The sequence below is a fragment of the Passer domesticus genome, chromosome 1 (assembly GCF_036417665.1).
Source record: "Passer domesticus isolate bPasDom1 chromosome 1, bPasDom1.hap1, whole genome shotgun sequence".
Classification (NCBI taxonomy): domain Eukaryota; kingdom Metazoa; phylum Chordata; class Aves; order Passeriformes; family Passeridae; genus Passer; species Passer domesticus.
This window is the reverse complement of record NC_087474.1, coordinates 47070825-47089137: the sequence shown is the minus strand read 5'-3', so window position 1 is coordinate 47089137 and position 18313 is coordinate 47070825. Positions and strand designations below refer to the sequence as shown.

Sequence of the window (18313 nt, the reverse complement as noted above, 5' to 3'; positions counted from 1 at the left end):
CTTATGGCTACTTGCCTGGAGTTGAGGTAGGTATGTTTTACTGGGCTGATGTAGGTATGAAAATGCCACATGGCAGAATACATGAATTTGAAACACAGATCTACAATAAAACCTGAAAGTTTCATGTTTTCCTGCGGTTATAAGCCTGCAAGCCATCCCACACAGGAAAATCTTCGTGTCCTTGATTAACCTTAGCCAATAACTCAAACAGGGCTGCGTCTGATTAAGGTCCATATTTGCAAGATTCAGAAAATGCTTTGTAGAAAAATGTGGTTGTTGGCCAACCCTGATTGCTGCACATAAGTTACATCTGATAGGAGCAAAATGTGAGAATTTAGACTGAAATTTCCTTACAGACCAGGCAGCCCTATTTTTCTTGTTGATTTTGTACTCACTGCCTCAGCATAATTACCCCTTTCTTGTCAATGTCAAAACAGGGTGGAGTAGAGGTTGTTTTTTAAAAGACAGGATAAATACCTTTGCCTCTAACTTCTGAAGGCTTCAGTTTACAAGTCACTGTGTCCACACTGAAATGAAGTTGTGATCAGGTCACAAGAGACCTGATCCAACACATACTGAAACCAAAGGGAGACTTTCTACTGATTTAAATGGAAGCTGGGTCATGCCCTGAGCAGACACTACTGCCCATATAACAAAATCAACCCCTCTCCACTTTTGGATGGCAGAAAACATGGGTCTAGAAACCCATTAAAGACCTCTGAGGTTAGACATTTGTCTACAACAAAAATCTAACAGGAGAAATCAACAAGCACACCTGCCTGTACTCTGCCTCTTTCTAGTGCCAACCCAGACAAACTGCATCCACAGCAGGTATTTATCAAAAATGTAAAAAGATAAGATCTTGGAAAAAGACAAAATCTGGCCCAGAGTCTAAAATGTAGTGTAATTCTTCAATCTTAAAACAAAGTTTTCAAATAAAATAAACATAAGCTTGAAGAAATAAGTGTAGTACAACTTAGAAGCTAGAAAAGACTTGTGTCAGGCTTTGTAGCAGAGTTTTATGCTTGTCAAACATTAAAGTTAACCTAGGACTTGCAGAAGAAAGGAAGCATGAGCACCCCATGGCCAGTGTCAGACTCTATGCTTTATGCCAGCAGACCACCAGCAAACACTTGCATGTTGCTTTTAACATTCTTCGCATGGCTCCTATGCAAAAACAGTAATGAAAAAAGCTTACAACGAGGGAAAGTTAAGCCTGAGAATGAAACACACAAACCAGTTCTACAAGCATCAGGGGATTTGGAGGGAAAGGACCACATAAGAGCACAGGCTTTGGAAAGATTAAAACAATTACTGTGTGATGTTGGTATGAAATTGATTGTCAGGGAAAAAAAAAAGCAGGGAAAAGGAATATTGATCTTTTAAAAGGAGAGACCATTAGTTTGGATGATACAGCATTTGTAGGCTGGTCATTACCTTGTCTCACACATCCCCAGGATGGATGCACTATTATTTGAACAATGTGTAGGAGGGAGAGGCGGAGGTATGGGCAGACCTGCTACCCTCACATTGGCAGGTATGTTTTGACATGTTGTCTGAAAGTGACTGACACTCAGTAGCCAGAAATGTCTCACTCAGGAAGGCCTCTCTAGGCCAATCAGTTCTTCCACCCAACCTGAGCTTGGCAGGCTGAGGAAGGAAAAAGAGGCTGTTCTTTCGTCAGCTTTTTTCTACATTTGTTTTTCAGCAAATCAAGAAATAGACAATGACACAGGGATTTTTTTCAGGATTAGTTATGGGCTTAACAGATACATCCTGTATAATTGAAAAACAGGAAGGTCCTGCAGAGCTCTGCAATGGGAATGAATACACTGCACCACAGGTAATGGATGCATCCTGACACCCTGGCACTGATTTAGGACCAAGCACTGACAAGGACCAAGAAGGCCCAGAGAACTTGTAACTCAAACTTATTAGCATATCACTGAGCTAGAGCCTCCTCCCTTACCCCGATATTCACGTGTTTGAGTATAGCCTCTTCATTATACCTCATGATACCCATTACACCACAAATTTTTGGATTCGTTTCAAATTCCATTTCAATAGCAAAAGCCCTGGGGGGAGGGGGGGGTAGTATTTCTGAAGGTAAAAAGTTGACACTGTTGATCATAAATCTCTCGATATATATACACATATATCTACACGGAGATATATATACAAATATACACACGGCTCCAAGCCACGTTGGTGACAGGTTTCCTAGCGCCAGCTGTTCCCAGCACGCCGGTGCCTCGCCTCCGCTGCCCCGACTCACGCAGGGGAGGAGCCGCCGGCAACGCCGGGCCCGAGGGAGACCCCCCTTCCCGGCTTCGCATCACCCCACACCCCCGGGAGGCGCCTCCGGGCTCTGTGCCGACCCTCACCGCCCCGCCCGGCCCGGCCCGGCCCCGCCGCAGGTCTCGCCGCCACCTACTTCTTGCAGGGGATGAGCGCCTTCCTCTCCTCCAGGATGCGGAGGCGCTGGTTGGGGCCGTCGTAGGAGACGGCGGCCCGCGTGTTGCGGCCCGAGCCGTGCTCGTAGAACACGGTGCGCCCTTCCCACTGCCGCGGCGCCTGGCACGGCTCGGCCGCCCCCGCCGCTCCCCCGCGCAGCAGGAGGACGCCCAGCAGCAGGAGCAGCCGCAGCGGCGGCCCCGGCCCCGGGCGCAGCTGCTGCCCGGCCGCCGGCCGCGCCATGCTCCGCTCCGCGCTCCCTCGGCGCACGGCCGCCCCGCACGGCGCGCAGGCGGGCGGGCAGGCTGTGCCGGGGGGCGGGGGCGGCCCGCCTCCAAACCCGCATCACCTCGGCGGCGAGAGGCGGCCGCCGCCACAGCGCCCGGACGCCAGCGGGGCAGGAGGCAGCGCGGCGACAGGCGACCGGGACCCTCTCCCTCTCACGCCTCCCTCCCCATAGCCGGGAGGGTGTGGAAGCCCTTGCCGTGCCCACTGCTCAGCGAGGGCTGCCCAGAGGGGCAGCGGCGAGCTCCAAGCCCGGGGCACTCTGCGTGAGTTGGGGATACGCGAGCAGGAGTGACCTGCTGGGACAAACTGCTTTAATGTTGCCCTCGAGGGGAGCATTTCAGTGCCTCCCTACGGACAGACAGTGCCACCAAGCATTCCTTCACCACATGAATTCCTTCATCTCCCACTGCCCTCTTAGGTGTATCAGCTGTTTCCTGGCTGCTCTGGATGTGCTTTCCTCACCCACTAAGGCCAGGGGAAGCCCGTGCCCCACAGGTGCTGCGTCCCTGCAGCTCTGCTGCATCTGTAGGGGGCAACACCAGTGGCACCACCGTACCTGGCCGGGGCAGGTACCTCAGAGCCACGCTGCGGCTCTCTCAGGTCACTGGGATAACATTGAGTTAATCTTCTTATCTCAGCGGGTCCCTCAAATACTGGGGAGCGGCATTTCCCACAGTGAAGAACGGGCCCGGAGGTCTTTCCGTGCCAGGGGGAACGGAGGTGGGCTGTGAGGGAGCCCTTTGCCGCCGCCTGGGCACGCCGCTCCTCTGCACCAGGGGCGCGTGGCCGTAGAGCACCAGGGAAAGGAAAATACAAACAGCTTGGGAAAAGTCTGAAACCCCTTCTTCCACTCGTGTGCAGATGCGATTGGTGGGGGACAGCGGCGGGGCGAGCGGGCCGGCGGGCTGGCTGCCCGCACAGCAGCTCCACAGCGGCCCCGCGCTGCCCCGGCCCCGCCGCCGCTCCCCCTGTCCCGAGCAAACCGGGCCACGAGCCCCTCTGTCCGCCCGTGCACTTCACGCCTTTCCCCGTCCGTGCGAAGCTCAGGGAGGGAATTCTGCAACCCCCTGGACGCGTCGGGAACAGCCGCCGGAGCTCCCTCAAGTCCGCAAAAAGTTTGTTCTCCCTTGAGAAAACGCGGCGTACGAAGTTCAGCCCCAGGGGAAGAAGCCGCGGTTCCTACCGTCGCCTTTCCTCTCCCCTCGCCGGAGCGCAGAGCGCCGCGGCAGAACCGTGTGGTTTGGGTTTCCTTCCCCCCCTCCCTCGCCCCCCTTCCACCTGAAGGAATTTATGACACAGATGAAAACTGAAACGGAGCTGGAGCGGCGGCCGAGAGACGCAGTGATGTCGCCGGGGGATTAAACGGGGTGGAGGTGATGTCACCGTGCCTGCACAGCAAAACGCACACATACACGCACACCCCCCACCCCCCGGAGGAGAGGGGCTGCCAAGGGAGCGCGATCGGCCCCACGTCACTCGTGCCACTGGTATAAATGCGGTCCCGCGATGTCCATGGCTGTCGGCGCGGCGGCTCCCGCCACTCGAGTGCAGCGGGGCTCCGGGAGGCAGCGCCGCTCCGCGCCCTTCGGCCGCCGGGACCCGCGGGGCGGCGGCGGGCGGCGGACAAGGAGGACAAGGAGGAGGAAGAGGATGCTGCGCGCCTTGGTGGCGGTGTCCCTGTGGCTGCGGGTGAGCCCGCGGGCGCAGGGCGCGCCGTGCGAGGCGGTGCGCATCCCCATGTGCCGCTCCATGCCCTGGAATATCACCCGCATGCCCAACCACCTCCACCACAGCACCCAGGAAAACGCCGTCCTCGCCATCGAACAGTACGAGGAGCTAGTGGCCACCGGCTGCAGCCCGGTCCTGCCCTTCTTCCTCTGCGCCATGTACGCCCCCATCTGCACCCTGGAGTTCCTCTACGACCCCATCAAGCCGTGCCGCTCCGTCTGCCAGCGCGCCCGCGACGGCTGCGAGCCCATCATGCGCCGCTACAACCACAGCTGGCCCGAGAGCCTGGCTTGCGACGACCTCCCCGTCTACGACCGCGGCGTCTGCATCTCCCCAGAGGCCATCGTCACCGACGTGCCGGAGGGTGAGAGCCCTGGGGCAGCGAGAGGTGGGAGGGAGGACTCCCTCCAGCCCCGCGGGACGCCCCAGGGTGGGACGGGGGGGCTGCGGGACGCTCCTCTACCTGGAGCCTCTACCGACAGTTTTCACTCCCTGACGCATCTCTGTTTGCAGATGTGAAGTGGACGGACTTCACACAGGGTTTTATGGTGCCAGACAGACCCCTGGAGCCTGACTGCAGGAGCCGTGGCCAGGGTGAGCCTAGGACGACCCCCCGCCTCCACCCCCCTGGAAACAGGGTTCCTCTGACACCCCTCAACCTTTCTCCCTTCTCTTCCTTTGAAGAGCGGTGCAGGTGCAAAAAGACAAAACCTACGCTGTCAACCTACTTGGCCAAGAACTACAGCTACAGTAAGTGCATGGGGGAAATGCTTCACTTTGCCTGCCCCACGTCCTCTTTGTGTCCCTGCAAGTTAGGCAGCTCTGTGTGGGTGCTGAACCCACCCCAGGCCACATCCAGCAAGCGTGGCATGAGGAGACTGCTCCAACACAGCCTTTCCAAGTGGGTGTTTGCCGGGGAATACCTATCTGTCCTCTTCCAAAATCCAGCTGTAGCACACACCATGTGCAGGCAGTAGTAGTAATTGCACAGATGATGGTGTGTTTCTGACAAAAGCAGTAAAATGTCAGTAATGTGCACCCTTCTGCTCTACAGAAAGGGTGGTTGCTGCTGCAAAGGTCACTCTAGTAAAGGCAGTTACCCCTGACATGAGTATGGTAACTTGGCCAGCTCCTGTTTTCATCCAGCAGGTAGCATAAACAGGGGTTTGCTACCCAAATAAAACTTGTAAATGTGAACCAGCTGCAGCAAAGTAAAAAGTTTTTAGAAATTTGTATATGCTTTTACTTATTAGCCAAAGTTCTGTCTGGTGCAGAATTGTTGAATTCAGTGACAATTTGCACCATCCAGTCACAGAGATAGCTGATAGTTTTATTATATGTTGGGTGACATATATTGGCAACAAAAATAAGTAATCACCTCTGTTTCCCCTTGGCTTCCCCCTGCCTCAGTTTTCTGATGGTGTGAGTCAAGATGAACTCTAATTAAGGTTAGATAAACGCCAGATTAAACCTAGTATCAATACAAAGCCCCTATTAACTATGAATTTTATATGCAGTATTGCTTCATTTTTGCACTTTGTGGGTATTTTCTCAATGGCAGGTTTTTTCCCAGTCATTTTTGTAGTTCTTCTGCAGTAGGGTTCTAATATAGTTCAGTTCCTATTTGTTTGATATCATATGAAAGTAAATTTGTAGCCATTTGCTTCTTTGTTAGCATGTTTGGTGGGAATAATCAAGCCGAACCTCTAGCTTAGGTAATTGTACAATTTTTTGTTCATTATAGCATTTTGGGGCACTTACACAACTTACTCTTTTTGTATAATTCTTTGATCTGTGTCAGTGCAACTCAGAGATGTGTTTAGGTGGAACAATGAGCTTCCACAGTTGCCTGAAACTTATGAAAAAATAGTGATATCAAATGTCTGTTCCAAAATGAAATCAGGTGTTAGCCATATAAATTCTGATTCCAGTGATTTCAATGGGAGTGTTCCTTGAGTAAAACCTGTGTGTTGGGGTCCAAAATTTACTTCCACTGAATTCGTGAAATCAAGATTTTGTTTTTGAGATGTAAATTTTTATTCAGCACCCTGTGAGATAAATAGACCTATTTATATGGAAAATGAATTGAGGGACAATATTTAATGAGTTAAAAATAAATCAATTTTTTTCTGAAAACCTTTACAACAAGACATACAGCCAAATTATACTTTCAGTTGTACCAATCAGACTTGAAAACGGATTGTGAGTCTCCAAAACTGAAATTCCTCACATATTTTGTGTCTGGTATACGTATCCTAATAAAGGTAGCACATAAACCCCAGACTGCATTCACAGTGCTGCTCTCCTGATTTCCATGTGTGAAGTTTATTCCAAATGTTATGAGGTTCATGTGGAGGCTTTTGACCCTGTGTGGCTGGCAAGGGCAGGCTGTGGGCTATACACTTCTCATGTCTCTTTCACTGAAGAATTTTTGGACAGTAGAACCCTTTTTATTTTGACATTTCCTAGAGACAAAATCCTTTATGTAAAAATCATACTTAATTTATTATATCTGATATTTCTCACAAGAGATAAGGGATGAAATGCTGGAGTGATGCCAGAGTTTGTAGGTACAAAGTTAGCCCAGGGATCATTTCAGAGTGATCTACAGCATTTCACCTTCTTGCATCTGTGCAGACATGCAGTTTTCCTCAGTGAAAGGTAAGAAATACAAATGATTGTGTATTCAGAGTCAGAAGAACCTTTTTCAGTGTCTTGTTTATTTAAGGATCTCACTACTGGTATAGAATCCGAAGGCAAAAGATGAAAAAAAATATAACTCAAGTAAATCATGGAAATCCTAAGTCTCTTAGTTTCTTGACTATTGTTCGTAGCCTTCCCTTGTTTCTTATATTTAAGAAAAGACTGTATTTCCTGGTTACAATCTACAGGAAGTTATTTTATTATTGAAAAGACTGAATTCACGACAACTGTCTGTGAGGTAAATTATTCATTACTTAATCAGAAATAGCCAGATGTGGCTGGAGAATGAGTTAGATTTATGCAAAGGGTTCTTCAAGTCTGAGTTGAAGGAGCTGTTTGTGTGTGTGATTCCAGGCGAGATTGGTTGGCCTGATCTGGCAAAGATTTAAGCACATGTTTAATTTTACAGTTGTCAACAGTCCTACTGAAAACCAAATTGAGATCAGGCCTCTGTTATTCTAAGCCACTGTTCATGCCCACACAGGCAGAAGTAGTTCTAGTTTCACAACCAAAACAACAGCTTCCAATTCAGTATATTTTATTTAATTTTGAGATGTGTTTAAATTTCTAAGACTGTTTATTGTTCTCGCTCCTCTATTTTTCTATTTTCTAGTCATTCACGCTAAAGTAAAAAGCGTTGAAAGAGGGAACTGCAATGAGATAACCACTGTGGTTGAAGTCAAAGACATACTCAAGTCTTCAACGCCAATTCCTCTGTCCCAAGTGCCGCTTCTTACAAATTCCTCCTGCCAGTGCCCGCCTCTTCAACCAAAGCAGGATGTTCTCATCATGTGCTATGAGTGGCGCTCAAGGTGAGCCATGATGTGTTGCAGAAAAGTGTTAGAGCTGGTTGTGATAGACAAGAAGGAGGACCAGTAAATCTCTCTTCCTTGTTATAGGCTTGTTTTAGGATAACATACATACACATACGTGTTTCCATTACCTTCACAGCTGACTTTCTCCACTTCATCAGCCTCAGCTCTCTGCCATGATGTGTTTATAAAATTTGACTAACGCAAAGAGCATAAAATCTGGTGGCATTAGATGCTGACAGCATACTGATAAAGCATCGTGCAGCAGTTCAGTCACCTCCAGTTTGGGAGTGTTTTTCCAGGACTACTTTCCATAGGGATGAGTTGCTTTGTCTACAGCAAGCCCAATGGTGGCTGTAGATGATGGTCTGTGTTGGCATCATTCTGCTTCACCAGGGGAGTGAGCAGGAGATGATATACATCCTTTGTCAGCAGAGCTGCTGGAGTCAGAGCCAGGCCTTCTCCACTGGCCTGTCCATACTTTGGACCAGTGCCATCAGCGAGATGTTTCTGATCCCGCAGTCATACTGGGACCAGCCAAAGCTGCAGCCATTGGAGCTCCAGCTCCCAGATGGCAGATGAAAAGTAAATACTCTTAGAGCAGCTTGCCAGACCTGCTGTATGATTAAAATTAAAAGCAAAACAAAACAAACTTTACCAGACCTTTCATCTGGCAGCCAGCCTAGCCCCAGGCATGGAAGGAAATCCAGCTTGCTGGCCTGGAGGGTAAGGAGTGATGAATCACAGTTCCCTTTTCTCCCCAGTTCCTTGAGGCAGAAGCGTACATCCCCTCCACATTAGCACTCCAAGCACACCAATAGGTGCCAGCAGAGCAAGTTGCGGTGTTTTAGGTTCCATGTAGGCCTGTGTGGTGTAGTTTGGAGGCAAGGCTGTCTGTAAAATGTGCAGGCTGTGTGATGTTGTCGTTAATTTGCCATGCACACTTGTAAGGACCACAGAACATCCACGTGTGGGACGTGGTGGGCCATGCCCATATTTTTAATGAGCTTTGTGTTGATATTTTGTAGCATTTTGTGTTTCTAAAATTTGCCATCTGATTGCTTTGTCTTGTTTTTTGGTGAGCTATCAGACACAGTATTATATTACTACCCAGCTCTTTGCCCCTCCAGGTCCGGAAGTATTTCACAAATATTAATGTAGAGCACCATCTTTGCGTTAGTCATTTTAGGGATACAAGCTCTGACTAATGTAGAAGGACTATGACCAGAACAGCAATGGAGGAGCTCAGGGCTGCAGAGGATCCCCTGGAGGCTGTTAGGAAAGGGAAATTTCATAAGTCAAAGATCACAATCGGCATCTCCATTATTATGGAAAAAACACGTTATTCACTAAATGTCTTGTGATGGTTTTTAAAGGTCATTGAGGTTTTTAATTTCATATAGTGTACTAAAGTGGATTTGAAAAAGAAACATAAGCTATTATATGTGCTTCCTGTTGAGCTCAGTGGCAGGAAAACAGAAGGTTTTGAGTTACAGCAGTTTTTTAAAATGACAGAGGCAGAATGGGTGGAAGCTGTACCTCTTCTGCAGTCAATGGCAAAATACCTCTTGCCTCCTGTTAGGGTTAGAGCCTCACTGGATAATTTGACCTGAACCCAAAGCTATGCCAGATGTACTCCTTGTTGTGGTTTCATCCATGGCAGTATGGCCTTGGCATCAATCCTGTATGATAGTTGTCTAATTTCTCTTTGGAAAGAAATGTGCAATGTATTGGTCCTTATTCTCCAAGGTTTACGCTCACATTAGGCCTTTTATGTTTGGTCACACTGGATGCACAGTGGCTAATGACTGCAAGAGGCAGAATTTTGTACTGTGTTTGAGCTGCTAAGAGCAGTGACACTATTAATAGAAACTGGAGGTCAGGCCCTGCTATTACACTGTTTAACCTTCACCAACCAGAACACTGCTGTGTGGTGTTGTGTGCATTTATAACAATGTCTTGATGTTTCCAGCCAGCACTGGTGTCTAAGTAAAACCCTCAGGAATTTTAGTGGAATTCATATTAGGGCATGTTAAGGCCTGGTATCTCAACCAAACAAACAAAAAAGTTGTCTCTGGGCTGGGACGTGGAAGGTGTGACATGAGACTGCTTTAGAATAATCTGCTTTAGGAGCTGTTTAAGGCATATATATTTAATAGTCACATATTTGTTTTGTTCATTTCATAACAACTAGACTCAATGTTTTTATGCAGGAGCTAGTCAGATTTCACTGGTAGGCAAGTATGGCAAGTATCACTAACCATACATCTTCCAAATTCACCTTAAAGCACTCATTAAGGAATTAGATGTAGGAAACACATACTGCCATCCTCGTGTTTATAGAAAGGGTACAATTGTAAGTAATCATATAATTATATTACTGTTTTTCAGGTAAGCTATATTAGCTGGTGCATGTGAAACAGCTTCTTTTTTAAAGTCAGAAGTAAAATGCATCAGTTTAATCTACTCTTCACACAAACACACAGGGAGACATATGGTATCCCATTATCCCATACATAATACTGGCCAGTACCAGTACCTGTGGGTGCATGTCCACTCAAATCTGTGTCAAATCATCTGGAATGGCATCTCAGGAATTAAAATCAGAAATATCCATAATTTGTTAACATAATTTTATATTTCTTAATATTCAGGTTGATGCTTCTTGATGGATGTCTAGTTGAAAAATGGAAGGACCAACTAAACAGAAGATTTAAGGTAAATACAACCAAAGCAAAGAATGCTGAGGTTCTTGATAAAAAGTTATACACCTTTGTTTTACTTCAGATTGATTAACTTTGATGACTTTCAGATATCTGTAACTCCACTGGCTATCATTATTTTCACTTGAACATTTTCAGCCCTCATAGTTGCCCAAGCTTAAGTGAAAATTTTAAATACTTTAATCTTGTGGTTTAGGGTCTCTAAAATTTTATTTCTCTTTAATTTTACTCTGTGGGATGATCTTCATGTGAACTCTGGTTTCTTACAGTAATGTCTCTAGGAATTTCTTTCATATCCCTGCTACCACAAGGAGCGATGATATGAAAGTGAAGGTGATATGCAGATGAGTACAGACCCCACATTAGATAAGAAAGGACGTTAAAATCCTCTGCACTGGATTAATGTTTTTTGCTGCATTAAAGATTACAGGCTGGAGACACACACTTCTCACTAGGTAGTCCCTACTACCAAAGGATTGGGCATTGTTTCTCTGGATTCAGGAAACACTGGAAGGAAAAGTCTTTGGTATAGAGACATGCGTGGCAGGCACAGCAGATTCCCCTGCTTTTTGGGGCTTCAGGATAGCACTTAATATCACTCTCTACTTGTAAATTCATCTCTTTAATGGAAAGAAAGGATGGATTGAGAGAGGCTTTGATTCTTCCTCCCAGTTTTAGACATGGAAGAAAGTTATATTTGGAATTCAGAAAGGTTTTCAGAGCATTACATTACATTTCAGAGACTTACATGTATGTTTAAGGATGTACGTGTGTGTTTTAGTTGTGTGTTGATTGGCAATTGATAGAGAGGAAGAAAAGAGATGTAGGAATCCATAAGCAGAAGCTTTTAGATTACAGACCAGCTTCTTGCAGAAAATTCGATTCAATGCTTCTCTCATACCCTCTTCACTTACTCATCTGAAACCTATGTGTGGAAAAGAAAACATGCTTTAAATCTATAAAAAATAAATACATGGCAATTGAAGAGGATGCCATGTGGGATTTAGAAGAATATTGACGTATGACTTGGATTCCTGAAATCCTTTAGCTGTCAGCTTAATGGCCTGTTACTGGCACACAGTGTGTTTTAGTCACCTCCTCACAGTGTTTTGTCATTTCTAACTGTGTCTTGAATCATGTTTGGGCATTAGTTTTCAGATTGTCAAATAGATGCATGACTGCCAAAAAAAAATGCCCTTCAAAGTACATGTAATTTCCTCTCATATTAATAGTTTCAGAAATTAAATCCTCATTTAAACATGTTTGAGTGGGACACAACTAAATGTCTGCTGGTAGTTTTGGTTTTATAAAGATGCATAAAATAACTCTGACCACACAAAGCCAGTATGGAACTAGGTATCACAGTGGCTTCATTTTACTGCCCATCATTCATCTCTGAAGACTTGCATCCAAATTTTGTCCTGAGTTACCACTTACAATGGATGTTTTGAGCTGTCTGTCAACCACAGAAGACAGTTGTTAACATAACCACAACATTGCTGGTCTTTTCTCTAGCCAGGACAAGAGTCTGAGCTACACCAAAGTCAGTGCAGAGATGCTGAATAGGCAAGCTGGAGAACATTTCTCTTGCTCTGATCACTGGGTGAATCCACTGCCTTTAGCAATTTCAGAAGGGAAAGATACTAGAGGGGAGAGGTGAGATCTTTCTGGGTTCTACTGCCTACCTTGTTTTCCTTAAAGTAGGCATTTCTGTTCCTAGAGGTGAAAGTCTGCAGTCTCCGTTGCTGTTTTATGGATCCCTCCATGTTTTGGAGAGCTGACCAGTTAAACTTACTGTAAAAACCCATTTTATAACTACTGCACTATTGGATTTGAAAATCTGACAGCTGTTATCTTTGGTAGGCTCATTGCTTTTCAAAATTTCTTAGGGATGCTGCAGAATAAAGCTGCAGGTGCATTATTCAAACCATGCCATTGCAACTCTCAGCACTATGGTTTCACTGTGATCGTCGCTATTTTCTGTCCATAACATAAGCTTGTTCATGCCCAGTCCTTTTCACCCCAGGGAAAAGCAGAAACAGAAAGTAAATACTAGCTCGCCTTGTGGCTGTGTGCTTAAATATGTATTGTGAATGGATAGTTTGATTCCTGTAGACTTTTCTGAGGAAAAGTCAAGTAGCACATCCAGCGAGACAGCAAGAATGGCCTTGCAAAGGAGCGCCAATATACTGGTCCTGACTTTTTGATGGCAAGATGCCAGCTCCCCTCTGTTTCTGAAAAGGCACTCACATGCAGCATGCACACAAGATGGGCAATTGTCATTTCCAACAACGGTTTCGTGGAAAATCCCTCTAACCTAGAATATACTCCCTGCAAATAGCCATTATATGCTGACATCAGTGGCCTTGCAATATAGAGTATGAGACTGTTAAAGGTAGCACTAGCATCAGTGGTTCAGGATAACTTTGATTAAGATGTAATTATTTATGATTGTGCCCTTCCCTAACTCATCCTGTTTGTCTTTGGCATTTCTACAGAGGTGGGAACAGAGACTGCAAGAACAAAAGCGGCGAACTGCGCGCAGTAAGAACCAGAATTCGGGACGCAGTGGTCAGAGTGGAGCCCTGAAACCGCAAACCAAGAACACCAACCCAGTGATCAGTGGCCCCAAAAAGGCCATTAAAATAAGAAATGGCCAGAAAGAAATCAACCCCAAAAGAGTATGAGTGTGAAATTCCCAATGGGAAGGACTTTCCCTGCATGATAAGGGTCACAATCTGGCTTGGTCGGCATGTTTTATTAATCTGGAACTCATTGACTTAAAGAATCATGTCATTTTATAAATAGACCTCTTTGCTGCACTTTACTGTTAAAAGGTTTGCTTATCCTTTTGAGTCACTGCAAGCCATAGAGCATAGGTTTGCACTAATATGAGGTAGGCATATTCCAGCTGACTGAGCTTTATCTTTGGGCTCTGTTTTCCCATCTAGACAGAACTAGCCTTGGCTCCCAGAGGTTTTGATTCCTTGTACCAGTTGTCTGGTCTGCTTCCCTGCCAGATGTTGGAGAGCTGCATGGAGTTTCTTTCTCTCCTCAGCTGGTGTAGTGGTTGGTGAGTTAGTCTGTGAGTTAGTCTGTGAATTAGCTGAGAGCTCACTAGACCTGGCAGCTGAAGAGCAGCAGGAGGATGGTAACCTCTGGCAGATATCTCAGGCAGCAATGACTGCAGTTGCTGGAGCTGAACCTATCTGCTATTTGGAATCACAGCCCTTGTTCAGTGTGTTCAAAAGCATAGTTTACCATCAAGCATCTGGGTATGCATTATGTGATTATTTTTACGTGTGTGCCGAAAATGTACTTACAGAGATAGTATTTGATCTTGTGGGTTTGTGTAGTAAAAAATGCATTCAAAGCAGACATTTAATTTTTTAAATTGTACTTCAGGCTGGCTTCTGTTGTTCTAATTTCGAATATATTTAAACTTCTAATTGAAAAATCTGTATTTTTTTGAAAAGACCAATTCAAGTGAACAGATCTGTAGAATTCTTAAAAGTAATACATCTGCTGTAATATAGCTTTGCTATGAAAACTGGAATAGAAGCTTTATTCTAAAGATAACTGACAGCTACTGTACAGTATTACGGAGAAGATAGGGCTTCAAGTGGATCATTAATCATTTGGATAACTTTTTATCATTTGATACCATATTTCTAACCTTCCTCTGAGATTAAATAAATGAATAAATAAATCTGCCTTGTCCCTATTAATGAGCTTCTCAAAGCAACTGGCTATCTGCAGTTTTTCTTATCAGAAAGTAACATTTACGCTGAAAAGGGTGACGGAAAAGCAGATTCTTTTATTTATGCAGTAAAGTTTACTGATGTAACATTTTCTGTGTAAGGTATTAGAACAGCAAAGGTGATACAAATCTAATCAATATAACTCCAAGGTGGCATTTATGCTATTGCATCTGAGGTGTACCTCAGTGAGGCAGCATAGATAATATATTCTGATTTCAATTTCATGTAACACACAAGAAGATCACCAACATTAAGATCAGAAAAGATCATGATAAATACTTGAAAGACCCTCCTGATTTCCTGCAGGAAGACTTAAGAGCTAGACTTGTCAATTCTGGTAAAATGAGGGTTTTTATAATAGAGAAGTTCTATGTCAGGAAAAAAAAAAGTTCTGTGTAGGTTATCATAAGGAATAACAATTGGTCATGTCAGCATGTTGATCTTTGCCATGACAAAAATTGCACTGAAATTGGCATGTGTGAAATTCACAGCAAAATGTGCTGGAGTGATTCTGGTAGCAGCAATCACATACTTGGTAATTTGCTAACACGAATTTGGGACCTAGATGCCAAGTTACAATGTTTAAGATCGGCAGGTGTTACAACAAAATGGAATAATAGCATATAGAATAATTCGGGGGTAAAAACCAATGGAAATGGTCATTGTTGAGCTTTGAGCAACTGGTTAAAATATACAAAGGTTAGGAGTTGAATGTAGCACTACTGGTAATTCTGGGCAGGTGCAGTACTTTGTTGACAAGGAACACCTGCAGAATTAGATCCAAAATTCATTCCAGGTGCCAGGAATGCTGAACATATGTAGGATATATTGACTTTAGTAGGAATTATCTGTTTGACATGTCTAAAAAAAGAGACTACAAACTTAGGTGCTTAAATACAGCCTGTAGGTGGAAACTTAATCATGTTCAGTGAAATGGAGAAACTGAAATGGAAATCAAAGGAGACAGAATTTCACTTGCAGGTGACTAATTCAGGTTTGAAAATGCTGACTTAAGTAAGCATGATTGAAATGATTGGAAAACTTTAAAATATTTTTGTGTACTGTGTAGCAGGAGTTCTTAAGTTTTGATTACCTATTGATCCCAATTTAAAGTACCCCAATAAATGTATATATTGTTAGCCATTAAAGAAGGAGTGACAGTCACATAAATGAGATGTTGAAATAACAAGTACTGAAGTCATAATATATCACTTCAAGAAATTTTATTGTGAACATAGTCAAATGTGGTGTTTGTTAAATGGAACTTTTGGAACAGCTACCTAGACTCCACAGCAACATCACATATTATTTTACAACTGTTAGAACAAAACTTTTTCTTTCCATTTTGTCAGAGGAAAAAACGTGCAAATTATTTTCTCCAATGAATTGTCACCGTTCCTTCTCCTAGTTGCTGTCATTAGATTGACCATTCCAATATGCGAGAGTAGACATGGATGCACCAAGCCAGGTGTTTCCAAACTCCTTAACATTTTTATGTATACTTTATGCTGAATAAATTTCAATCTGATATGGTGAAAATGTGGAAGAAGGAAAGATAATACAACAAAAAGCAGGGGATATCATAATACAAAGAACAGACATACAAGGGATAAATTAATAAGGTAGTGTGTTTTTCCAAACCCATTTTTTCCTTTATTTTAAGAAGCCATGGGTCAACCCAATTCATCACTAATGCTAGTCACTCAGTTTTGAAAATCCCCTACAATTATTAACTCCCTGTGACATCAACTGCCAGCTGAATCCAGACCCAGGATGCCCACACCTTCCCTTCCCTTCCCTTCCCTTCCCTTCCCTTCCCTTCCCTTCCCTTCCCTTCCCTTCCCTTCCCTTCCCTTCCCTTCCCTTCCCTTCCCTTCCCTTCCCTTCCCTTCCCTTCCCTTCCCTTCCCTTCCCTTCCCTTCCCTTCCCTTCCCTTCCCTTCCCTTCCCTTCCCTTCCCTTCCCTTCCCTTCCCTTCCCTTCCCTTCCCTTCCCTTCCCTTCCCTTCCCTTGGCATGAAATAGGTGTTGGAGCAGTGAGGGCTGTTTGAACAGGCAAATTCCTCCCCAGGGGGTGCAGTCCCCACCTCTGCTCCCTGCCATGTGGAAAAATGTCAGACTCGCCTCTTGTGCACATCCATGGCCAGGTGTAGCCATTGCTGTGCTGGTGCACTCCACCACTGGAGTCATGAAACCTCCATTCAGCAGAGGGAGGCAAATAGTTTGCTGATGGATGAATGTAATTACTGTATCTACTTAAAGATGAAAAAAATTAAGATTCCAAATTCTTGAAGTGTTAAATGGGTCTTTTTCTAGTGTTGCAGCTAAGCCTTCTTACTGAGGGGCTTGGCATTTTAAAATATAAAATAAAAATTTCCTGGAACACCAAACATATGCTTCTAGTGAGTTTCTTACTACCTCCCACACACATGTGCCCAGTTTAGTTGGAAGTGCCATTCAGTATTTTCACTGAATGTTCTAACCTCAGTTCCAAAAGAATGAAACCTGAAAAAATATTTACTCTAATTGTGAATGATTGGCACCATTTTAGAAGCTCACTGTAAATGCAACTCAGAACTCTTTTATGAAACACATTTTTAAAAAGCCCATAAACCTCCCTCCAGCAAGACCTGACTGACCCGGTCACTTCAATTCAGTGTTGCAACTTTCATCCAGTCAGTGCATATGACTGAGAAATACTTCCTAAGCAAATAAAAAGAAGATTTTCCTGTCCAAAATATTCAAACAGCTCTTAAATTCTTTTGTCCAGAATTGTAACCTAGATTCCAAATCTAGGAATGAAACCTGAAAAAATATTTACTTCTATTATGCACAACCAACACATGCTTTTTGGTTGCACTTAGCAGTTGAATGTAAATGTACATCTGAAAACATTTCCTCAACCAGATTTTTATGGTAAGCTACATCAGCAACAATTAATTTTGTAAATAAATATAATCCATTAATATGGGTCAACAAACATTCAAAATTATGTTTTAATTTATAAATTCCCCCATTCCCCAACAACTTGCAAGTAATTAATTTCCACAGAAATGCATTACTTCTGATTAGACCTAGCCAAGGCTAGCTTGGAAAAATTGCAGTGAATTTCAACTGCTAACACTACATTTCATATAACATCTCTGAAATTAAACAACAGCTTTATTGGAATGTAAAACAGCATTTCAAACTTGTTTGTTGGATATGCAGTCAACTTGAGGCCTTCCAGGTAATCTATTAGTATTAGCTTGGTTCCTGTTGCTGCCAAAAGGCTGGTGGATAAAACGCTATGGAAATGAGCATAAAGCAAGAGAGGGCAGCACTCCTTTTCTCTAGATGGGGATGTTAACATCAAGCCCCAAAAGTACCTTAAATATATCAAGCAGTCTACATCCAGATAAAGGTTAATGGTTGTATCAGACTAACCAAGAAATGCCCCAAACAGAACACCCTAAGTATTTTGATTACTTGTGGTTACAATGTGATGAAAACTTTCTAATTTGTACATACTTGGAGAACTTCAGTATGTATTCTCTGAGCAGAGTAACCAGAGAGCTGACCATTTGCACACAAAGAACTGTGGATAAACTGAACAGATACTTGCAATGTCTGACTTGCCAGTGTAGTTCATTCAGCAGTCAGAGCAAAAGGAAAAAAGTGGTACAGAGCCACAAGCTGATTGACTCCATCTTCTTGGCAGGGAAAAAAAGCTTTTTCTCCAGTTGTCTTATTTTTTTAATGTAGTAATTCAGTACAAAATCTCAGTACAATCAAATATACTTGTTCTTCTAAAACAGTATTTTGAGATTTATAACCCTCTTGTTTATCATTCTAAACTGAAACAGA

General features: G+C 44.2%; 2 protein-coding genes across 2 annotated transcripts in view; one reads left to right on the top strand and one right to left on the bottom strand.

Moving 5' to 3' along the window:
• Positions 1 to 2759, bottom strand: part of EPDR1 (ependymin related 1) — a 29237-nt gene extending 26478 nt beyond the window's left edge. The window contains exon 1 of the mRNA XM_064418635.1: positions 2435 to 2759. Coding sequence (XP_064274705.1) covers positions 2435 to 2697 — 263 coding nt within the window. The 5' untranslated portion in view covers positions 2698 to 2759. The remainder of the gene's footprint in view (positions 1 to 2434) is intronic.
• Positions 2760 to 3750: 991 nt separating this feature from the next.
• Positions 3751 to 16257, top strand: SFRP4 (secreted frizzled related protein 4). The gene is made up of 6 exons (XM_064418628.1): positions 3751 to 4834; positions 4984 to 5064; positions 5155 to 5220; positions 7787 to 7985; positions 10640 to 10703; positions 13207 to 16257. The coding sequence occupies exons 1-6, from the start codon at positions 4249 to 4251 to the stop codon at positions 13393 to 13395; spliced, it is 1185 nt and encodes a 394-aa protein (XP_064274698.1). The 5' UTR covers positions 3751 to 4248; the 3' UTR covers positions 13396 to 16257.
• The last annotated feature ends 2056 nt before the right edge of the window (positions 16258 to 18313 follow it).

What these genes read in the sequence shown, in the direction of transcription:
- SFRP4 (XM_064418628.1), top strand. Translation starts at nt 4,249, where the DNA reads ATGTCCATGGCTGTCGGCGCGGCGGCTCCCGCCACTCGAGTGCAGCGG. An exon ending in CTGCAGGAGCCGTGGCCAGG is followed by an intron (nt 5,065 to 5,154) that starts GTGAGCCTAGGA and finishes CTTCCTTTGAAG; the next exon opens with AGCGGTGCAGGTGCAAAAAG. An exon ending in TGCTATGAGTGGCGCTCAAG is followed by an intron (nt 7,986 to 10,639) that starts GTGAGCCATGAT and finishes CTTAATATTCAG; the next exon opens with GTTGATGCTTCTTGATGGAT.